Source organism: Canis lupus, chromosome 23 (assembly GCF_003254725.2).
Source record: "Canis lupus dingo isolate Sandy chromosome 23, ASM325472v2, whole genome shotgun sequence".
Classification (NCBI taxonomy): domain Eukaryota; kingdom Metazoa; phylum Chordata; class Mammalia; order Carnivora; family Canidae; genus Canis; species Canis lupus.
This window is the reverse complement of record NC_064265.1, coordinates 7967958-7990626: the sequence shown is the minus strand read 5'-3', so window position 1 is coordinate 7990626 and position 22669 is coordinate 7967958. Positions and strand designations below refer to the sequence as shown.

General features: G+C 51.9%; 3 protein-coding genes across 17 annotated transcripts in view; 1 reads left to right on the top strand and 2 right to left on the bottom strand.

Annotated features, from left to right (window-relative positions):
• Positions 1-6232: 6232 nt before the first annotated feature.
• On the bottom strand, positions 6233-9935 carry MYD88 (MYD88 innate immune signal transduction adaptor). The gene is made up of 5 exons (XM_025461535.3): positions 9530-9935; positions 8546-8680; positions 7937-8117; positions 7636-7727; positions 6233-7363 (listed from the first exon to the last, which is right to left on the bottom strand). The coding sequence occupies exons 1-5, from the start codon at positions 9855-9857 to the stop codon at positions 7209-7211; spliced, it is 891 nt and encodes a 296-aa protein (XP_025317320.2). The 5' UTR covers positions 9858-9935; the 3' UTR covers positions 6233-7208.
• Positions 9547-22271, top strand: ACAA1 (acetyl-CoA acyltransferase 1). 5 transcript variants are annotated; one of them, XM_049099912.1, is made up of 13 exons: positions 9547-9683; positions 10636-10732; positions 12957-13050; positions 14015-14072; positions 15776-15855; positions 16142-16184; positions 18431-18529; positions 19452-19532; positions 20639-20829; positions 20973-21152; positions 21410-21465; positions 21576-21721; positions 22007-22271. In XM_049099912.1, exons 3-13 carry the CDS (start codon positions 12990-12992, stop codon positions 22080-22082), a joined length of 1071 nt encoding a protein of 356 aa, XP_048955869.1. In that variant the 5' UTR covers positions 9547-9683; positions 10636-10732; positions 12957-12989; the 3' UTR covers positions 22083-22271. The 5 variants fall into 5 exon arrangements, with proteins under 5 accessions (XP_048955869.1, XP_025317096.1, XP_025317097.1 ...); XM_025461312.3 differs by lacking the exon at positions 9547-9683 and adding an exon at positions 10224-10367; XM_025461313.3 differs by lacking the exon at positions 9547-9683 and adding an exon at positions 10324-10431.
• A 163-nt stretch (positions 22272-22434) lies between these two features.
• Positions 22435-22669, bottom strand: part of DLEC1 (DLEC1 cilia and flagella associated protein) — a 78979-nt gene continuing 78744 nt past the window's right edge. For all 11 annotated transcript variants that reach the window (XM_025461290.3, XM_025461288.3, XM_025461286.3 and 8 more), the window contains one exon: positions 22435-22610. In XM_025461290.3, the coding sequence (XP_025317075.1) occupies positions 22487-22610 (124 nt within the window). In that variant the 3' untranslated portion in view covers positions 22435-22486. The remainder of the gene's footprint in view (positions 22611-22669) is intronic.

Sequence of the window (22669 nt, the reverse complement as noted above, 5' to 3'; positions counted from 1 at the left end):
ATAGGCTCCAGGCATATTTTGAAAGCAAAGCCAGAGCTAGGGCTCATCTAGGAAAGCACTCAGAGATTTGGTTTGAATCTCTCTTAAATCTTCAGAAAGTCTGAAGATGATGAGAAGCTGAAAAAGAGGAAGAAACGATTTGGGAGACAGGCAATGAAGAGGAATAGGGCAGAGTGCTTTGGGATTGCCTGATGAAAAGCTCTTCACACTTTCTGTTCTCCAGTGGTTTCCATCTCTGACTCTTCTTGGTCATATATTTACCTAAGTGCACAGTCCCGTGCCTGCCTCACCATGAGAGAGCATGGGCCCGGGTACATCCATGCAGCAATTTCACTCATTGCTCTTCCAATTTTAAGGTTGTTCTTGTGTTGTTGTTGTTGTTGTTATTGTTGTTTTTAGAGAGAGTGCGTGCATGTGTGTGAGGGGATGCAAGTTGCAGGGGGAGAGGGAGGGAGAACATTAAGGAGTTTCCACACTCAGCATGGAGCCCGACAGGGGGCTTGATCTCACGGCTCTGAAACCACAACTTTGAGCCTAAATCAAGATTGTTGGTCCAAGTCAACTGTTAGTCCAATCAAGTGTCCAAGTCAGTTGGACACTCAACTGACTGAGCCACCCAGGAGCCCTTTTTTTTTAATTAATTATTTTTTTTTATTGGAGTTCAATTTGCCAACATATAGCATAACACCCAGTGCTCATCCCAGCAAGTGCCCACCCCAGTGCCCGCCACCCAGTCACCCCCACCCTCCACCCACCTCCTTTTCTACCACCCCTTGTTTGTCCCCCAGAGTTAGGAGTCTCTCATGTTCTGTCCCAGGAGCCCTTTGTATTGCTGTTTTTTAATCATTATTTTGCTTGTTCATAAAAAACAAATAGAAAACGAAGTGCATTTGAAACATTTTTACAATGGCTGCTTTAAAATCCTTGTCAGGTAATTTCAACATCTGTGTCACCTTGGTGTTAGCATCAGTGAGATTGTCTTTTCTTTCTTGAGATTTTCCTGGTTCTTGGTATGAAGAATGATATTTCTGTCCTGAAAATTTTGAATACTATGAGGCTCTGGATCTTATTTCAACCTTCTGTTTTAGAAGGCCTTCTCAGTGCTCTTAGATGGAGGTCGAAGTTCAGGTTCCCCTGGGAAGTGGGGGTACCTAGTTACTGCTGGGCCTCCCCTGATACCACCCTGGCTGGAGGGGAAAGGATGCCTCATTCCTGCCCCCCTTGTGGCCTCCACTGACATGATGGAGCACATGGCTGCTGGCAGTGGTGAAAATCCAGACTCTCCACTGAGCCTCTTCTGACACCACCCTGGCAGGCAGGAGAAGTCTGGGCTTGGCTGGCAGGGTATAGTTGGTATTGCAGTTTTTCTAGTCCTTTAGCTTGAGAGAGTGAGCCTTTTTTCTCCCCAGTCTGTACCAATTAATTTCTGGGTTGCTGGCTTTTCCAGTACTCAGTCAGAGCTATATGAGACAGAAAGAAAGCCCCGGGAATCGTCACCATGTCACTCTGTGGGTCCCCAGGACCCTAGCCAGTCTGTCTTTTTCTCTCCATCTTTCAGAATCTCCTTATTTTGTTTTATTATATATGAAATCCAAGGTTTTGGTTTTTTTTAACTGTACTTAACAGAGGGAATAGGGAAATCTGTGTTTACTCCATATTTTCTCAGAACCAGAAGTCCCCAGGGCCTTTTAGACCATTTATTCTGCATGATCTGGCACAGAGCCGCCAGTGGGACAAAGTTCCCCTGAATTGATGGTGAACTCCCCTCTCACCCACCTGCCTACCAGCACAATGGCCCAATGTGTTCTGCTCTGTGACTCTGAGTTCACCTTCTAGAATTTGAAGTCATTCTAGCCTGGTTTGAACAGGCATACTCCAGTTTTCCACCCCTTGCCACTTCTCAGCCCCACAACCCAGAATTCTCTGTCAACCAGAGGCCCTAAAGAGGTTGCTCCTGCATTGTTTGTGGGAAAGAACTGTATTCATGTCTTCCTGGCTTGGCTAAAGAACCATGGTGCCCCTTTGCTATAAAGCAAGGCTTTCAGCGTGGCTGCCAGGGAGTCATGGCACTTCTTCCTTTGTCCAGGGTCAGTAGGTCTGGTCCTTCTGACTCGAATGCCATGCCATTCATGAAAGTCCCTTTTAAGATAAAGTTACAGAAAAAAATTTGAGCTAAAGAAAACATTTTTTTTTAAAGATTTTATTTATTTATTCGTGAGAGACACACTCAGAGAGAGAGAGAGGCAGAGACACAGGCAGAGGGAGAAGCAGGCTCCACACAGGGAACCTAATGTGGGACTCGATCCTGGAACTCCAGACACTAAACTGCTGAGCTGAGCCACCCAGGGATCCCATGAAAGAAAATATTTTTGGTATACTTTTTTGAATCTCAAAATTAACAGATAATTTTTTTTTTCAGATAATTTTTAAAACCAATTGTCAGGGCAGCCCCGGTGGCTTAGTGGTTTAGTCTCTCCTGGAGACCCGGGATCGAGTCCCACGTCAGGCTCCCTGCATGGAGCCTGTCTCTGCCTCTCTCTCTCTCTCTCTCTCTCTGTGTCTCTCATGAATTAATAAATAAAAATCTTTAAAAAATAAATAAAAATAAAATCAATTGTCGGAGAAGAGCTTTTCAGATGTCTGAAAATATATTATCCAATTTCCCCTCCACTTCCCTGACCAGGCGAGAAAAGATTATTTTTTGTTTCAGTCATTCCTAATTAATGATTTTAAAAGACCCACCTTAGGGAGATGCAGCAAGGGAGACAGCTGTCCAAGTGGAGTAGCAACAACACTTGTACCTTTAAACTCAATGCATCTTTTAATTATCAAAAATTTTAAACACACAAGAATAAGAAAAAAGTGAACTTATTTAATAACTATTGTATGGTCTCATTTGCTTTATATATTCCTTATTATTTTTTTCTCAATTTACTCAAGTATTTAAAAATCCCATGTATCACTTATTTCATGTCAATATGCTTCAGATTTGGACTCTTTTAACAAATTTGGACATTTCCTTATGTAACTGCAATGCTATTATCACATCTTAAAAAAATACTGACCATTTTTTAGCATCATCAAATACCCAGATTTCCCCAAGTGTCCCAAAGATGTCTTTTTTTTTTAGGGGTAAAATATACATAATGTACCATCTTAGCCATTTTTTAAGTATACAGTTCACCAATGTTAAGTACACTTGCATTTTCCTACAACCAATCTCCAGAACATTTTTCCTTATGCAAAACTGAAACCATGTACCTGTTAAACAATGACTTTCCATTCTCTCCTCCCCTTGGTCTCTGGAAACCCCCATTCTATCTTCTCTCTATAAATTTGGCTATTTTAGATACCTCATATAATGGAATTATATAGTACTTATCTTTTTGCCACTGGTTTATTTCACTTGGCATAATGTCCTCAATGTTCATTCTTATTGCAGCATATGTTAGAATTTCATTTCTTTTTAAGTATGAATACTATTCCTGGGACCCCTGGGTGGCTCAGTCGGTTAAGCGTCTGCCTTTGGCTCATGTCATGATCTCAGAGTTCTAGGATCAAGTCCCATATCAAGCTCCCTGCTCAGCAAGGAGTCTGCGTCTCCCTCTGACCCTCCCCCATCTCGTACTTTCTCTCTCTCTCAAATAAAAATCCTAAAAAAAAAGGTTGAATAGTATTCCACTGTGTGTGTATACTACATTCTGCTTATCCATGCATATGTCAAGGGGTATTTAGGTTGCATACACAGATTTGTTGATGGGAATAACACTGCTATAAATATGCATATACATATCTCTTGAAGACCCTGCTTTCAGTTCTTTTGGGTATATACTGAGAAGTAGAATTGCTGGATCATATGAAACTTCTGTCAATTTTTTGAGAAAGTGCTGAAACATTTTCCATAGCAACTCTAACATGTTACATTCCCACCTAGAGTGTATAGGGCTCCAAGTTTTCCACATCCTTGCTAACTCTTGTTATTTTCTGGCATTGTTTTATTGATGGTAGGCAATCTAATGGGTATGATATAGTATCGCGTGTGTGTGTGTTTATGAGTGTGTATGTTTGTGGTGGGGGGAGGTGCGGAGGAAGAGGGAGAGAGAATCTTAAGCAGGCTCCACACCCAGCGCAGAACCCAACAAGGGGCTGGATCTCACGACCCTGAGATCATGACCTGAGCTGAAATCAAGAGTTGGACACCTAGCTGACTGAGCCACCAGGCGCTCCTTGTTGTGGTTTTGATTTGCATTTTCCTGATGATTAGGGAAGTTGAACATCTTTTCCTCTATTTATTTGCCATTTGTATATTTCCTTTGGAGAAATGTCTGTCCAAGTCCCATGTTTTAATTGTGTTATATTTCTTTTTTGTTGAGTTGTAGGAGTTCTGGATATTAACTTATCAGTTTTATGACCCAAGAATGTCTTTTTACAATAGGTCTGTTTGAACCAGGATCCAGCATAGTCATCCTATATTATATATATTTTATTGTCTAATCTGGAGGAAATCCTTCTCCTTGTTGTTTTCCCCTTGTCATTGACTTGTGGCAGATTTCATGTCCATAGGCACGTAGATTCTTGTCTACATGTGTAGTATTTTAACTTTGCTGCTGCCCTCCAAAATTTTCTGCTTTTGTCTTTGATAATTTTAGCAGTGAATTTCTCCTCTTGAAAAATGAGGGTTTCTTAGCCAAAGGTTCCTAGAGGACTACACTCAAGATGAGAAGAGGTGGGCAGCCCAGGTGGCTCAGTGGTTTAGCACTGCTTCAGCCCAGGGCATGATCCTGGAGACCCGGGATCGAGTCCCACGTCGGGCTCCCTGCATGGAGCCTGCTTCTCCCTCTGCCTGTGACTCTGCCTGTGTGTGTGTGTGTGTGTGTGTGTGTGTGTGTGTGTCTCATGAATAAATAAAATCTAAAGATGAGAAGAGGAAGTTTTCTTGGTATCTGGAAAACCCACCTATATGGAAGTGGGCATTGGTGGAAGGAATGTAGGAGAGATGTGAGGTTCAGATGGGAGTGAAGTGAGCACATTCAGGTCACCAGCCCGGCCTGAACGAATGGAATTGTTTCCCATGACTCTAGTGGTGTTACCCAGAGAAACCCCTCACCCAACCCCATGACCAGGAATCAACCCAAAAACTAGTAGATCCTAGGGGACTCTTTCGGGACCACACTGAGGCTCTGCTGCCCTGGGGACACTGGAGAAGGAAGTTCTGTCTCAGAGCTGCCCTGAATACATGGAGCCTTTCTAGGAGTCCCTGAGAGCACAGGGGCAAGGCTGGGGAGCCTCCAGAATTCAGGAAGCTCAGGGGTCAGGAATGGTAACAGAGTGACTATTGAGTGAAAAGCTATGGTCACTGATAATGTCTGGGCCCTCTAAAAGATCACTAGAGCTATCTCTTGGATTAGAATTATCACTGATTTTTAAAAATAATATATTTTCTAAATTTTCCTCAGTGAATAATAAAAAACTGATATTCTATTTAAGAATAGATCAAAACCAGGGCACCTGGCTGGTTCAGTCAGTAGAGCATGCAACTCTTGATCTCGGTCAGGGTTTTAAGTTCAAATCCCACGCTAAGTGTAGAGGTAAAAATAAAATCTTTAGGGATGCCTGGGTGGCTCAGTTAGCTAAGCATCCAACTCTTGATTTTGCCTGGGGTCATGATCTCTGGGTTAAAAGATCCAGCCCCATGTTGGGCTCCATGCTGGATGTGGAGCCTGCTTGAAATTCCCTCTCACCCTCTCTCTCTGCACTCCCCACACATGTGTATGCTTGTTCTCTCTCTCTCTCTAAAACAAAAAACAACAACAAAAAAAACTTAAAAAAATAAAAGTTCTAATAGATCAAAATCTTCAGGATTAACACAGATAGCTTAAGGATGACCATTATTGATAACAGAGTTCTCCAGAGATCTGTGGGCTGTAATGGAAGTTCTCCAGACTTTCCTTAGAGCCTAGAAGGGCTGGGCAAGGACCCAGAAACATGGCACAATCCAAAGGAGGCCACGCCTGGCAGAGGGGAGCAGTCTCCCCAGAGTCTGGAACTGAGGCCACTATTCCTGGTTTCACCTGCAGCCCTGGTAAGGCCTGGGACCTGTGAGGAAGCCCAGCTCTCAGCAAGCCCCTGACAAACCCACTGGAGCCTACCCAAGGGGCCAATTTCTCTTACCCAGGAGAGCCTTATCCCAGGTTCCTGCTTCCAAACTCCCAGACACAAATGAAACCTGCTATTCCAAAAGTAGAGAACTCTTTATTATAAACCCAGGATGCAGAAGACAAATAACAAATATAGGCATATCTCAGCTCTTTTTGGAATTTTCACAATGCATACAAAATAGGTATGAAAGATACTTTTTTGAAATTGTTTAAAAATATTATATTCCCCCATATCAAAGTGGGGATAAGTGCACAGTTAGCGAAGTGCTTTGTCAAGATCATGCAGAGAGGGGCCTCCAGTCCCTCCCCAGACCCTGAGAAAAGGTAACTTGCCCCCAGCCCTGGCTAGGTGTAGGGTAGAAAAGACACATTTTCTATTAGATTTAGGGTCTTGGGGTCTGCCCTGGGACAGAGATATGAGACCATGACATTTTCTCCCCTGAGAAGAGCTTGAAGATAACAAGCATACAGACCCCCTGGGAGGGAAGAACTGCGCCTGCAGCTTTCTTGCTATACGAGTTCAAGCAGCTCTCTTTCTTGCTCTGGTTCGCCGAAGGCACAAATGCTGGCATGTTGGGTTCTTTCCAGAGTTTGGTTTCAATGAAGAGGGGAAAAGAGAGAAAAGGAATACAAGCATGTCCCACCTTTGTCCAAGGTTAAGCCCATCGATAGTGATTCAAACATAGCTACTGCCAGTTCTGCCCACCCTACTTGGTTGTCAAATGGAGAAACTGAGGCTTAATATGTGTGGCCAGGTCAGGGCTGCTTCCACGGTCCTCTTAGTCCCAGCTGGCTCTGGACTTCATGGTCTTGGCTGACAACCTAGCATGTGGACATGCCACTTAATAGCTACTGGTTCCACAAAGGACATGACATGCCATGTCCCAGCTAGGTACAGTGGCTACAGATGTCTGCAGAGTTGGCATCTCCAGGAATGAAGAGGCAAGTGGAGCACAGCTTACCCCAACCACTGCAGGAGGAAGCAGGGGCAGAAGTGCACGCAGAGGCTGAGAGATAGACACACACCCACCCACGGTCCCAGGGCAGTCTTCAGGGCAGGGACAGGGCCTTGGCGAGGCGAGTCCAGAACCAGGACTTGGTGCAGGGGTTGGTGTAGTCACAGACAGTGATGAACCGCAGGATGCTGGGGAACTCTTTCTTCATTGCCTTGTACTTGATGGGGATCAGTCGCTTCTGATGGGCACCTGCAAGTCATGGATCAGAGCTGGCACCAGGCCCTCACTCCACAGTAGGGGGGGATCAGTCCCCAGCTCAGGGGTTAACCACAGCTCTCCCCCCAGCTAAGCACCCCTGGCACACATTCACCCATGCAGAGGGGACACTCACGTGCACACACACACTCAGGAACCTACAGGAGTTCCTTGATGCTACATCCATGGCCCTTGGTGAGGGACAGATGGCATCCCAAGGTCCTCTCTGCCCCCTGACCCCCACCTGTGGCAAAGGCAGCACTTACCTGGAGAGAGACTGAGTGCAAACTTAGTCTGGAAGTCACATTCCCTGCTTTGCAGGTAATCATCAGAGACAACCACTACCATCCGGCGGCACCTGAGGGAGAGTGGGCAGGCTGCAGGCACTGTGGCAACCTAGCATATACCACCCCCTCCCCAGCCGCCCTCCTAGCCCCAGGGGATGGCCTCAGCAGGAGTCCATTGTGCCCAGGCTAGACAGGGCCCAGCTGGGAGAATCCCAGCATCTGGATCTCTTGGGCAGGGCTTTGTGTACCCACCCATTTGCCCCCTAGCCACTTAGCCAACCTCTTCTCAATGAGCTCGCTGGCAATGGACCAGACACAGGTGCCAGGCAAGACATCACGATCAGACACACACAACTTCAGCCGATAGTTTGTCTGTTCCAGCTGCCGGATCATTTCCTGAACAAACTGGATATCGCTGGGGCAGTAGCAGATGAAGGCATCAAAACGCTCAGGCATTTGCCCTGGGTGCAGAGCACAAGGGTGACATCAAAGCTCTACAGGGGAGGAGCCCCGCCAGGAACCCTCAGCCTAGGTAATCCTGGTCCTGACTGCACCTATCCTGAGATGACACTAAGAGCAAGTGCCCTTCCTACGAAAGGAAAGATGAGTGTCTCTCTCCCCACCCTGTCACCCTGGGGCCAAGCCCTGGGTTGACCATGAGGCAGACACATTTCGTGAGTCTCATACCAGCTCAGAGGTAGGATTATAATTATTCTCATTTCTTAGACGAGGAAATGAAGAGATCAGAGAGATTAAGAGACTTGCCCAAGGGGCCAACAGCCTACCTGCTTTCAAAATCTGCTCTTATTTTTTTTTTTTTTAAATCTATGCTCTTAACAATATCCTAGGGTTCACCTGTCACACCTGAGGAGTGAGATTGGGTCCTTACCTGAGGGATCATCAAGCATGGTGATGCCCCCTCGCTCTGGTGTCCGTGGGTCACTGCTGTCAACAGCAGGCACCTGTAAGGGCTTCTCAGACTCCTCCTGCTGCTGTTTCAGAATATACTTTTGGCAATCCTCCTCTGTGGAGAAGAGACAGGGTGTGGCAGACTCCCCAGGTTTCCCCATGCCTTTGCGCACAGTTGGGACCCATCCCTTGTCCCACCCCCTTAACTGGGTTGTGCTCCAGGGCTTTTCCAGAGCACTGGTGCCATTCACAGCTCAACAGCTCTGAAGAGCTGAGTTCCCATCTGGCTCCGACCATCCCAAAGGGATGTCATTGGTGTTCTGGTCATCTGTGAAGTCATCATGGTCAGGCTTGTGTCTTTCTGTCCCTTTGTCCTGACCGCCCTTCCTAGAACTCCCGAGAGTACAACCCAAGATCTGCTTTTTCTAGGACCCATGGCTGATGGAAGCAGGAGACCGGGATGCAAGAACAGCTCAGGAGACCCAGTGGTTACGTGCAGTGAGGGCAGAGGCCCCGACCAAGCAAGATGCATCATCTGTGGGCCACTGTCCTACACCTATGCGTGCATATTCTGTGCCGGTGAGCGGCCCGTAAGGGTGCATTTCCCAGGGACCTGAGGTTTCCGGGACTGTAGATTTTGCTCTACTGGAAGTAGTCCTGACATCCCCACAGAGGACCCTGATTCTGACTCCTGGCTCTACTACACGAAAGCCTCTGCCCGTTTTCCTGCGTTCTCTGCCTCTGTCCAGCCTTCCCCTCCTTTCTCAGTATCACCCCGCTGGAAGAGGGAACTGGTCTCACAGGGTGTACCCCCTCAGCAGGGTGCCTTCAGCGCCGCACCCCACCCCCGCCCCAGGCAGAACAGGAGGTTCTCTCCAGGGGAGGTTAGATGCTGAGGCTGGCGAAGGTCAGCGCCCTCATCCCCGAGGTACGAGGCCCGAGGCCCGGAAGCGCGTGTCCTCACCGATGCTGGGCCCCAGTTCCACCAACACGTCGTCTCGGCCCAGCTTGGTGAGCAGCTCAAGCAGGCGGCCCACCGAGGCGCCAGGGCGTCCCTGCCAGTCGTCCAGCAGCTTGCCCGTGGGGTCGGCGTGCATCTCCAGGTGCCGGATCTCCAGGTACTCGAAGCCCATCTCCTCGGCCAGCGCGGTCCAGTCGGCCGCCACCTGCGTGCGCACGTTCAGGAACAGAGACAGGCGGCGGCGCACTCGCACGTTGAGAGCAGCCAGGGGCAGGGAAGCCTTGGGGCAGACCGGGGAGGCGGACCCCGCGCGGGAGCCCTCGGCGGCCATGGCCGGACGCCGGGGACCGCAGCGCCGTCTTCGCGTCCCGGGCCCGCGCTTCCTCCTTCCTCCGCCGCCGCAGCCCCGCCCCCGGCCCCGCCTCGCCCCGCCGGTTTCTGTTTCCGAGAAGCCCCGCCCCGCCCCGCCCCGCCCCGCCCCGCCCCGCCCCCGCAGCTGTGCGAAGGCCGGGGACCGTGCCCCGCTCTGCCCTCCGGGCCGGGCTGCAGGGATACGGGAACCCGGCACCTGCACCGCAATTCCTGTCCTCCGGGGGCTAGAGCCGTGGCAGGGGCCGGGGGCCCGGGGGGAGGGGGCGTCATCACACGACCCTCCCTTGGGACTTGTAGGAACTAGGGGCCTTAGTCTTTGGGAACTAGTGGAATCCCATCCTTTCCGTTGGGGACCTGGGGCGTTCATACCATACTGCCCTCGAGGATGGCGGGGAGGCGGCAAAGGAGGAGACGTCACCCCCACCCCCAACACCCATCCCTGGATCTCTGGGGAAGGCACAATCCAGAGGTGAGGTGGGAAAGAGTGATACTACCTTCTGTAGTGTGAGGCATGCCAGCCCTGCCTTTGAAAGGTGGGAAACCCTCTGGGGTTGGGGGTAACAGGGCACCCTAATCTTTGGTGTCTAGGAGAAACCCAGTAGTGTTTTCTGGGGTCTAGGGAAACACATTACCATTGGGAGTCAAGGGGGCATCTGGCCTTGCTCTTTAGGGTTGTGGGGGTGGGAGGTTGGGAAACACAGTCCTGGCCTAAGGAGCTCTGGTCTTTCATTCTGTAGGTATTTATTGATCACCTACCAAATGTCCAGCATGTTGCAGTAACTCCAGATACAAGGTCCCTCCCTGCCCTGGTGGAGACTCCAGCCTAGTGTGAAGGTGGGGACTAATTAAATAAACCCAAACCACTGTAAAATTGGTAAGAAGTGCATGGTACTCTCCCTAGATAGGCGGTTTGTCACATCTCTGCAACTTTATACAATCCATTCTCATGCCACACCAGAGTCCACAATTCCCTCCGTGTTCTCGAAAAGAGAGCACATTTGCATCAGGGTAAGGCTCTGGGGCCTCTAGTAAACATGTAAGCCCCCCAGCTTGGGTACTGAGATCCAGGAGACACAGAGAAGACCAAGAAGGGGGAAGAGGAATTAAGAGTCCCCGCCTCCTTCCCAAGGAGGAAGTCGTTGGCAGGAAGGGGGTGGCAGTTGGAGCAGAAGGGGGCTGGCAGTGTCCTCTTCTTAGGTTTGGTAGCATGGGGTGGGCATAGTTACAGAGAAAATAGACCCGGCAATGGCGGACTTTATTTCAAGATACTGAAAGGGCTATTCAGGGCTTGGGTGGCTCAGTCAGTTGAGCTTCTGACTCTTGGTTTCAACTCAGGGCCAGGAGGTCAAGCCCCAGAGGGGATCATGCTCATTGTGAAATCGGCTTAAGTTTCTCTCCCTCCTCCTTTGCCACTCCCCAGCTCTTGCACTGGAGCTCTCCCTCTCTCTCTCAAATAAATATTGAGACAAATAAATATTGAGAAAGCCAGAGAGCACGAGTGAGGGGGGGGGCGGGGAGGAGACTCCCCACTGAGCAAGGAGCCCTATGCAGGGCTTGATGCCCTGACCCAAGGATCATGACCTTAGCTGAAGGCAGACGCTCAACCGACTAAGCCACCCAGGCGCCCCAGTATGTAAAATCTTTTTTATAAAAGGGGTGGAGAGCGCCTGAGTAGTTCAGTCGGTTGAGTGTCTGCCTCCTGCTGAGGTCATGATGTCAGGGCCTTCTAAACAGGCAGAACGTGCTTGCGGGGGAAGTGGGGGGGGGGATGCTCCAGGGATGGAGCCCCCGCCCCCACAGGGCTTCTCGCTGAGCCGGGAGCACGTTTCTCCCTCTCCTCTGCCTCTCCCCCAGTTTGTGCTGTCTCTGCTCTCTCTTTCTGCCAAATAAAATCCTTAAAAAAAAAAAAAAAGAAAGAAAGATGGGCAGCCCCGGTGGCTCAGCGGTTTAGCGCCGCCTTCAGCCCGGGGCGTGATCCTGGACACCCGGGATCGAGTCCCACGTCGGGCTCCCTGCATGGAGCCTGCTTCTCCCTCTGCCTGTGTCTCTGCCTCTCTCCCTCCCTCTCTGTGTGTCTCTCATGAATAAATAAATAAAATCTTTAAAATTCTTTTTTCTTTCATTTTTTTAAGATTTTATTTATTGAGGGCAGCCCGGTGACTCAGCGGTTTAGCACCGCCTTCAGTCCAGGGTGTGATCCTGGAGACCCAGAATCGAGTCCCACGTTGGGCTCCCTGCATGGAGCCTGCTTCTCCCTCTGCCTGTGTCTCTGCCTCTCTCTATGTCTCTAACAAATAAATAAAATCTTTAAAAAAAAAAAAAAAAAAAGGAAAAGATATCGAAAGGACTGTTTAGTAGGCAGGACCGTTAAGTGGAAGGGTTTCCTGCCTGCATTTCTGGGCGGGGCTTCGGAAGGGTCTACCTCCTGGTTGGCCTCCTTAGCGCGACTCGGAGGGGCAAAGACCCTCTCCACCAAAGGGCGAGCCCCGCTTTCGGTGCTTTGGTTAGAGGCCGGGCAGGGGCGGGACCTGAGGCACACACGCCTTCTGCTTGGCTGAGCCGGGAAGCGCGAGAGTTGGAGGCGGGGCTGTGGGCGGGGCTGCGGGCGGGGCTGTGGGCGCGGGGCAGAGTGGCTTCCGCGCCTGCGCAGTTCCGGGAGGGCGAAGGGGCCTACTGCGCCGCGACGCGAGATGCGGAGGCTGCAGGTGGTGCTGGGCCACCTGAGCGGCCAGCCCCCCTCGGATGGGGCGCCGGCGCCGCAGGCCGCGCGGTGCTTGGGCGGCGCTCCGGGGGCATCGGCCGACGACGTGGTGGTGGTGCACGGGCGGCGCACGGCCATCGGCCGAGGGGGCCGCGGCGGCTTCAAGGTGAGGCCCCAGGGTCCGGGCGCCGGCGGGGAGCCCACGGGCCGAGCTGGCTGGGGCCTGGCCCCTCGAGTCGGAGGCGGCTCCGCGCGCGAGCTGTGACCGCCGTGTCTCTGGGGTGGGCTGGGAGCGGGGCTCCTGGAACCCCGTGCGCTGCGGGCGGGAGCTCACGGTGTCCGCGCCTCCCGCTGCAGGACACCACCCCCGACGAGCTTCTGTCGGCTGTCATGACCGCGGTTCTGCAGGACGTCAGGCTGAGCCCCGCGCAGCTGGGGGATATCTGCGTGGGTGAGCACACTGCCCAGGCCCTGGGCTCGGTCCTCCTCGCCCTCCCCAGACACCTCCTCACCCATCAGGCACCTTCCAGGTGCTTTCACGGAGGAGAACGTCTAGGAACCCCATGCGTGAATCTTTAGGCTACGTCCTACCCCTCCCGCCCACCTCCAGGCACCTTCTGCCCCCTCTCCCCACCCTTTGCCGCAAGCACGTTCTGCCTGTTTAGAAAGCAGCGCTCCCCGGGACATTCAAACCCAAGCTGCTGGCACGGCGGGGGTGGGGGTGGGGGGTGGTTTGCGGACACCGTAGGAGACAGGAGCCAGGGGTCTCTACTCATCCCGCCTGTGCCACCACAGAACAGACGGACCACCAAAAACCATGTAGTTCAGCCCCTCACAGATGGAAACACTAGGTCTTGGGAAATTTGCAGAGATTGGACCTGAATCCAGGGCCTCGTGACGTTCAGTCCAACCCTTTACCTCTACCCCTACTCCTCTAGCCTGGAAACAACAGAACATGGCCAGACTCCCATCACGTAGGTGCCACCCCTAGGTTGGGAATCACTGGTTCCACCTCTGAAATGCCATCAGGACTTGGCTGAGGATACTCAGAGCGGTGTGCATTTTCAGAAATTCATTTTCCTAAGTGATAAGACCTGCTTGTTTGACTGCAAGCTTTGCATTGCAGTCTTCTTTTTGTGTTTCCTTTAAAGGCAGGCAGCCAGGCCACTGTACCTTGATTTGGGAAAGCCGGGTGCATGGCAAGGGAGCTTGTGACTCTCGGGGACTGGGTTGATTTGTATGACCAGGATGAACTGCTGTATGACTGGCTCTTGGAAATTCCAGAGCCCCGAGGGAGCCTGCTGAGGGCATGTGTTGTTGAAGAAAGTTCTGGAATGTACCTTTTCTAGTATTCACAACTGTACCTTAGTGCCTAGAACACTATCTGGCACTGAACGAAAGTTTGTTGTCCACAGGAAATGTGCTTCAGCCAGGGGCGGGAGCAATCATGGCCCGAATTGCTCAGTTTCTGAGGTAAACTTTCCTACTTCTAGCTGTGGGTTGGCCATTTTGACTCTTGGGCAGTCCTAGGCCCCAGGAAACCCAGCCTATGAGTGGAAGAGGGTCAGGTTGGACACCAGACCTGTATGCAGCCAGGATTTTCGGCACCATTCTCTTGTGGACACTACCTTTCCCCTACTTTGGCATTGTCTTTTTTTTTTTTTTTTTTTTCTTTTTCTTTTTCTTTTTTTTAAAGTAATCTCTATGTCCTGTGTGGAGCTTGAACTGGAACCCCGAGATCAGCTCTACCAACTGAGCCAGCCAGGTGCCCCTCCCCTACTTTGAAGGAAGGTTGCATTATCAGTGCTGAGCCAGGACAAACAGGGCCTTTGCAACTAGAGCAAAAGCTTTCTCTGGTTTGATGATTCAAAGTCAGCTTGTTGCTTTACCTTTGGTAAATATGGACTCTATCCTCTTTTGCCCAGCAATAACTAGGAGGGCACACTGAAAAGTGACTTTGAGCTTTTAAAATTTGGTAGAGCAAGCTGAGATATCCAAGGCATAGCATATCAGCAGAGACTTGGGGATGTGGCCCAACCCTGGAGTGAAGGGTAGCCCAGGAGGCGCCCTGGTAAACTTGCTGTCCTAAAACAAGGGAGGAGTTCTTAAATTACTGTCAGGTATAGGTTTAAGAACCACTTAAATCTATATACTCCCTGCTTCCTGAAGAAGAAATAATAGGAATTTTAGCCAGTGAAGGAACAGGGAAACTGACAAAACCTCTAGGGACCAGTAGAGGTTCAGACTGCTTAGCCTGGAGTTCAAGGACTCTCTCCATCTGGCTCCAGATTTAGCTTCCAGCCCTATCTAAGGTAGTAGCTAGGTAGTAAGGAGGAAGGAGACCTGGGAAGGGTTACATAGGCTGCATGGACTAGGAGGGCTTGAACTAGGACCTGAGAGGCCTTCAGCAGAGCCTGACCTGGGCACTAGCTCACGGGTTGCCAACCCTGGCTGCATACCAGAATCACCAGAACACATTCACCTCCCCCCTGAGGTTCTGGGTCCATGGTTCTGGGGAGGGCCTGGGGATTCTCTCAGGGTTTTGTACCCCTGGTTAGGGCAGGTTACATCAGGAGGGGTAGCCCCACCAGCTTCTAGGACTGGGACCAGTGTGGGAACCTAGGGGAACACACCCAAACAAAGGATGTTAGAATACTTGTACCTATCAGGGGTTCTTTGTCCAGCTGGACAAAGGCCTTCCAGAGAGAGTGGAAACATCAAGGGTTAGCCATATGGTTACTAGTAAGGCTGACAGTTTCTGGCCTTATGCTTGAGACTTGTTTTGTTCTGGTTCTCTGTCCCAGGAACAGATCCCGTTCTCTGTTTTTTGGAAGAAACGAATGTATAGTTTTCCTTTTTTTAATCTTCAAAGGGAGAGAAAGAAGGATTCCTGTGGTCCAGCCAGCTTTCCTTGCCTTTGAGCTGTTCTTGACCTTGCTTGAGGAGAATCACAGGAGGAAACAGCATGTGTTTGTGGGGCCCTGTGGAGCAAGTGCCTGCAGAGATGGGGTCTTCCCAGTATGGATCTGGCCTGGAGTGGGGACAGGGCTACTGGTTTGTTCCCCTGGTTTTTGCACACCTTGAGGGGGCAGTCCTATTGACCAGGAGCATAGGCCTGTTTTCCATGAGAGCCTGGCAGAGGAGAGGGGGCTGACTGTGATCTCACTTTGTTTCAGTGACATCCCAGAGACTGTGCCTTTGTCCACTGTCAATAGACAGTGTTCATCTGGGCTCCAGGCATTGGCCAACATAGCTGGTAAGTTTTGATGGGGTGGGTGCCCACTGCTACTGCCTGGCCTTGGTCCTGGCTCCATGGCTTTGGGTCAGAAAGGTCACGGTCTGCTGGGCAAGCAATAAGGATTTCTGAGAGGACTCTCTGGGGCCACAGAGTGAAGGAGAGCTCCTTGCCACTGCACTCAGCCTTTTCAGACACTTGGATCTGGGGCTGAGTCCCGTTTAGAGACCAGGAGGGGAAGACATGCCTCTGTTTCCAGAACAGGTAGACTCTGATAAAGAATGTTTATGAAATGCTTTTGTTGCAGGTGGCATCAGAAATGGGTCTTATGACATTGGCATGGCTTGTGGGTAAGAATTTCTTTCTGCCAGAGCTTACTAACTAACTTCTAACAACAAAACTAATTGTCATGTCCTGAGTTCTCAGAGGCCGTGATTACAGGTTTCTCCCCTGGCTCTTTTAGGCAGCTTAGAAGTAGCCTCCAGTTCTGAGTGCTCGGGAATTCCTCACATCTCTCAGCACTAGTAGGGAAAGGGAATTGGCTTTTAAAACCTTGCTTTCTTGGAAATTTGTCAGGCTGGAAAATGCAAGTATTTTGAGAAAATATAGCCGTTGGGTTTCCTTCTGTTGCCCTTGTTGATTTCTGATGCTAGTGAGACATTGCAGGTTTGGTTCCCTAAAGCCAGGGACAGTTGCCTAATATATAACTAGTCTGTTCATTTTACGGGGCTATCAGTCCCCTTGTCCCTCTCCTTGTTACCAAGGTGGAAACTTGAAGCTGCCTGCTGGGCTCTGAGGGGCATGGTCAGATCTGTGGTTTGCTCACTGTCAGCTGTGGCTCTGTCTTTAGCTGTAAAGCCAAAGAAGGCTTAGTAGGCAGTGCCTCTGGGGAGAGGACAGGCCCTGAGGCCCAGTCTGGTGTGGGCATCTGTTGTGGAGAGGCAGGCCCAGCCCAGGCTCTGGCAGGCTCTGTGAGGCGAGTGCCCCAGGGTTTTGACACCTTCTCTCTGCCTTTCATTTCCTCTTTGTAGCTTTTTTTTTTTTTTTAATATTTATTTATTTATTCATGAGAGACCCAGAGAGAGAGGCAGAGACATAGGCAGAGGGAGAAGCAGGCTCCCTGCGGGGACTGGATCCCAGGACTCTGGGATCATGCCCTGAGCCAAAGGCAGACAACCACTGAGCCACTCAGGTGTTCCCTGTAGCATTTCTCGATTGGAGTGTTGTTGGGCCGCCTCGGGGCTGTGCTGCCTAGCACTGTGTTTGTCCATAAAGCCGGAGACCACACTGCAGAGCCTTCTGCCAGGGAAGAGCCCCTGCCAGTCTTCCCTTTGATTTCTGTCATGTTCCTTACTTGAGGAGGGAGAGGTGTGGGTTACTTGAAGAGGAGGCTGGAGCCTTCAAGTTCTTTAGAGGGCACCTGAGTCCCCAGGCAGGTTAAAGACTATGTTTTTAGAGTATTGAGGGTTTGGGCCAGGACTGTCTCCTATAGGCTTTGATCATGAAGAACAGCCCAGGACATCCTGGTTGGGAGTGCGCTCTGGGGCCAGACACCTAAATTTGGATCCCTGCTGAGTGACTATGGACAAGCTATTCAGCTCTCTGGGTCTCAGTGTCCTCATTTATAAAATAGGGATAGCTACCTCAGTTCTGTTAAAGTTGATAAAACTAAATGGAGTAATAGCAGCCACCACGCTGGGACTAGGTCATGTGACCGACACTGCTGAAAGCTCTCTAATATCTGACAAGATTTTCAAATAGTACAGGGTATGTGAAAAGAATTCAAAATTACATGTTATTCCTTGAGGCCTTATGTTTCTGTATCCCCTTGAGGGTCTTTTTTTTAAAGATTTATTTGAGAGAGAGTGAGTGAGTGAGCAGGTATATGCGTCTGTGCCCCAGCTGCAGGGGAGGAGCAGGGGGAAAATGAAAGAGAAACCCAAGCAGACTCTGCACTGAGCTTGGTGCTGGACTTGGGGCACATACAAGGAACAATGGCAGCTGTGTGCCTGAGGTCATGATCTGAGCTGAAACCCAGAGTTGGAATGTTTAACTGACTCTGCCACCCAGGCACCCTGCCTTGAAGCAGATCACAGTTTAGATTACAGCTCTAAACTGTGATCTTGCCTTCCTCTGAGCTCCCAGCACCTCCTGGTCAGTGCAGGTCAGATGCCCTCTGATCTATGGCTTTTAAAATATTTGGCTCTTCTACCCTCTGAACCTGTGGTGTCTGAGGGCAGGGCCCAGGCCTCCTGGATGTGCTTCCCCCCACTAGGCAGCTTTCCTTGGGAACTACTGATTGGCTGGCTACAGGAGCATTTGTGTTAGGGAAGCATAGCCTTGCCTGGGAGTGTGGACTATGTGGACTCCCTGGGAGTGCTTTGTCCTGGGGTGGAGGTGACCTCAGCCACCCTGCACCCCCAGCTCTGCCCTGCTGGCCAGTGCCCTGCCCAGGGTTCCCAGATGGTCTGCTGGATTTCCCAGGGCCCCCTGACTATTTCCCAGCGCCCCCTGACTATTTCCCAGCACTTGCCAGTTGCACAGCTATCCCTGGAGGGTGCCCTGAGAGTGACTCCCTCCTCTGCTGCCTCCTCAGGGTAGAGTCCATGTCCCTGGCTGACAGAGGAAACCCTGGAAATATTACTTCACGCTTGGTGGAGAAGAAGAAGGCCAGAGATTGCCTGATTCCTATGGGGTGAGTGTGTCCCCTCAGCTCCCTTCCTGGCCGGGAGCAGAAGCACAGACTTGGATCATCTTGTGGCATCTGGCCTTTGGGCTTGTTCTGCTTTGATGGGACATGGGGATGGCATCTGGCTGCTCCCAACTTCCCTTTCTTGAGGCTTCCAGGTCCTCTGCACCTCTAGGTTTCCAGCCATGGCCCAGCCTGTCATTTCCACCCTGAGGAGCCAGTCGCACAGGGAACAATGGCAGCTGCGCGCCAAAGCCTTGGAGGCTTAGAAACATGGGAGTGGAAGGGCTTTGAGATGTAACATCACAGTGCAACATCACAGTGCCTTGCATTTGCTCAGCGCCATTGCTCTGCAGCCAACATCGCTGAGCCTCTGGGCCATCCCCCAAGTCCATAAGCAGAGAGTCCTGGCTCCCCTGAATGTGAGATTGAGGCTCAGAGAGGGGCAGTGTCCTGGTTGCATCCACATCCAGGAACCCTGTCTCCCAGGGAAGCCTCTAAAGCCAGAGCCCAGGTTGGAAGGCCTACCTGTGGCTCTGGGTTTCCAGCGTGAGGACAGGCTCTCTTCACAGCAGAAAGCCTGTAGATAGCCTTCCCAGGGGCCTATGGGGACCCTCCTCTCCCCACACCAGAGTAGCTTTCCTCACGGCATAGGAGTAACCAATTAGTGTCCCCAGCTGTTCCCTCATCTGCCCCGCTGCTGGGCTGGTCTTTCTGGCATACAAGCTTCTTAGGGTCCAGCCAACCCTGCTGCCTCCCTCTCTGCCCCCACACTCCACCCTGAGTCATCTATCTCCGTGGCCTGGACTGGCCCTCCTGGTCTCTACCTACAGCTGCAGGGACCCAGAGTTGGAGGCACAGCTATGCAGCCTGGCCCAGGCCCGAAGGCTGTTTGGCATGTCCCCACAGTGTGCTGGTTTTGTTTTAGGATAACTTCAGAGAATGTAGCTGAGAGATTTGGCATTTCACGGGAGAAGCAGGATACTTTTGCCCTGGCTTCCCAGCAAAAGTGAGTGCTGTTTGGGATAGGGTCTCTAAGGGGCGGGATTAAGTGGCCTCAGGTGGAGCTGCCCTTAGGCTACAGGTGGGCCAGGGAGTGGTTTCCAAGCCTAACTGCAGTCTCCCTCCAGGAGGGAGAGGTGGGCAGGGACTGGGGAAGTGCTGGAAGCGTGCTGATAGTTCTTCCATGTCCTATCACTGTCTGTTTACCCTGAGTGTCTCCTTAGCTGGGCTTCTTTTCCCCATCTATTCATGAGATGTAACAAGAATCAGGACTCTTCTCTGATTGTCTGTGGTTTGGCGATTAGATATGGCAGCCCTAGGCTTCTCTGGATAGCCTGGATCGTGGGGCCTGCACTGCTGGGGACCCTGGCATCCCAGCTTCCGGACCCCTCTTGGGTCTGGGTAGCATTAGAAGACCCCCCGGGGCTCAGGCCTCTGGACATGGGCAGGCTGAGGTTGGCCAGCCCCAAATGCCCAGAGGACAGGGACAAAAGAAAGGATTGGGCTTCTCAGAGGCAGTGGTTCTTAGACCCTTGGGGTTAAGGAAGCATTTGAAAATTTGCTGAAAACTATGGAATCTTCGCCAGGGGAAACCCCTGGGCACTGACATCTTGCATATAAGTGCAAGGATCATCTTAATGCTTGTGTACTGTTTAAATACTAAGATTCATTAAGTAATTTAGTGCCTATCATTTTAAATGAGTAGAACCCGGGGAATAGTTGAAATTGAGCCATTGGGATGGAACAGACAAGTTGGTAGAACCCAGCACAAATGTTCCTGGGGCTGTATGTTCAGTTTGGCCCAGAGAACTGAGCAGGCTCAGTCCCTCTTGGGTGAAGGGCTCACCACATCTAAATCTCCCCCTTCCTTCAAGGTTGGGATTGGCCAGGATTTGAAAATAGGAGGTTGATGGTGAAGAAGGCCCATGAGGCCTCAGGCTCCCAGGCTGGGGGAGAAGGGCCCACAGCAGTCCCTTAGAGCTCCCCCAAGGCAAGCATGTCCCCCTGTTTAGCAGCCTGAGAACGTGGTGCGTCTGCCCCTGGAAGGAAGGGACCCCTGGAAGGAAGGGAACCCCAAGGGAGCCTGAGCCTGGCTGTCCATGGTGCTGGCAGGGCAGCCAGAGCCCAGAGCAAGGGCTGTTTCCAAGCTGAGATTGTGCCTGTCACCACCACGGTCCATGATGACAAGGGCGCCGAGAGGATCATCACCGTGGCCCAGGATGAGGGTATCCGCCCCAACACCACCATGGAGGGCCTGGCCAAACTGAAGCCTGCCTTCAAGCAGGGCGGCTCTACCACGGCTGGTGAGACTGGGCTGGGGGAGGGGCAGGAGGGGCTGCGTCCATCCCCCGTGTTCTCTGGGAGCCTGGAGCCCCCAGGCACGGTGAACAGGTGGACCACCTCCGCCCTGCTCCAGGGCACCCTAACCCCCGCTGTTTGCCTCTAGGAAACTCTAGTCAGGTGAGCGATGGGGCAGCTGCCCTCCTGCTGGCGCGGAGGTCCAAGGCAGAAGAGTTGGGCCTTCCCGTCCTTGGGGTCCTGAGGTCCTATGCGGTGGTTGGGGTCCCACCTGACATCATGGGCATTGGGCCAGCCTATGCCATCCCTGTAGCTTTGCAAAAAGCAGGTAAGGTGGATCCTTCACAATCTATATCTGTATCCCACTCCTGCCTCGTGCTGTTACCAGTGGGGTGGGCGAGGTCATGTGAATGCTGCAGAGGGAAGGTGGGTCAGGCTAGCACCCCTACCCCAAGCCCTTCCTGACCTTACAGCTGGGACCCTTGTGGATTTGCCTTTAGGCCATGGATAGGATGGGGCCCTGGGGAGACAGAGTCCTACCAGGGGTCCACTGGGTCAGCTCAGGTCTTTCCCCCGTGCCGACAGGGCTGACGGTAAAGGACGTGGACATCTTTGAGATCAATGAGGCCTTTGCAAGCCAGGTAAGCTTTTCTTTCTCACTGTTGCCTGGGTCTTGGAGAGCCAAGTTGGAGCCTGTGGGCACATGGTACGGGGTGGGGGGAGCTTTAGCTGATGCTCTGCCTCCTTTCAGGCTGTCTACTGTGTGGAGAAGCTAGGACTCCCCCCCGAGAAGGTGAACCCTCTAGGGGGTGCAGTGGCCTTGGGTCACCCATTGGGCTGCACTGGAGCTCGACAGGTCATCACGCTCCTCAATGAACTGAAGCGCCGTGGGAAGAGGTAAGGCTGGCTGGCTGTGGGGGTGTTCTGTGGGGTGCCCAAGCCAGGGTAGTTGAGGGGGAAGCACACATGCACACACTCAGCTGAAGACACGGGGCCATGACCCCTGTTTTCCCTGGGAACCAGCGAGGGTGGCACCCTGGCCTGCGCCAAGTACCTGCCACCCTGAGTGTGGGCTTAGGTGGGCAGTCTGGGAACTGTATGCCCAGAGATCTGGGGAGAGCTCGGTGGTGAGGCCTTGGCTGGGTGAAGGTACCAAGGGCAAACACAGTCTTGCTTCCACAGGGCGTACGGGGTGGTGTCCATGTGCATCGGGACCGGGATGGGAGCTGCTGCTGTCTTTGAATACCCTGGAAACTGAGTGAGGCCCCGGGCTAGGGGCGCTCCCTGGCTCTGCTCTGGTGGTGGTGGCGGCACTGGGACTAACATGAGCACTGGTGACACAGTACAGGAGTGGCTGAGGTACAGAGCTGCCCTCTGCCAGGTCACCCAGGCCACTGTGTAAGTCCTGGGAGTGAGGAATGCAGCAGACAGTAAATATGTATTCTCATCTTGGTGGCTGCAGTTTTTCCCAAGGGCCAGTTCTGGCTGTCACTGGTCTTGCCTCTGGCCCAGCTCGGTGCTTGGGCAGAGAGCACTGTAAGGGAGTCCCTTCCGGCCCATGAGCTGCTTGGAGGTCTTCAGCATGCACCCCTGCACAGCAAACCTGTTCCTTAGCTCTGGGTCATGTTTTATTTCCAAAGCTGGAGGGCTGAGGGCAGAGCCTCAGAGCTGGTGGGGTGACATGTATCTCTCATCATAAGAGCCTCGGCCCCGGAGCCGTAGGGTGCAGGCCTTCTCGCCAAGCATACCTTCCACCACCAGCGTGGACTCATACAGCTCACTGCTCCTATGGGGAGTAGGGGTCAGTTACCAAGGGGACCCTGGGCCAGGACCTCTGGCTTACAG

Excerpts from the sequence above, each read along its gene's own strand:
- ACAA1 (XM_025461310.3), top strand. The coding sequence starts at position 12,589 with ATGCGGAGGCTGCAGGTGGTGCTGGGCCACCTGAGCGGCCAGCCCCCC. Across the intron at positions 14,073-15,775 it reads CGAATTGCTCAGTTTCTGAG|TGACATCCCAGAGACTGTGC; the intron begins GTAAACTTTCCT and ends ACTTTGTTTCAG. Across the intron at positions 21,466-21,575 it reads ATGAGGCCTTTGCAAGCCAG|GCTGTCTACTGTGTGGAGAA; the intron begins GTAAGCTTTTCT and ends GCCTCCTTTCAG.
- MYD88 (XM_025461535.3), bottom strand. The coding sequence starts at position 9,857 with ATGGCCGCCGAGGGCTCCCGCGCGGGGTCCGCCTCCCCGGTCTGCCCC. Across the intron at positions 8,118-8,545 it reads CATGCTTGATGATCCCTCAG|GGCAAATGCCTGAGCGTTTT; the intron begins GTAAGGACCCAA and ends CTCTGCACCCAG. Across the intron at positions 7,728-7,936 it reads AGCGAGCTCATTGAGAAGAG|GTGCCGCCGGATGGTAGTGG; the intron begins GTTGGCTAAGTG and ends ACTCTCCCTCAG.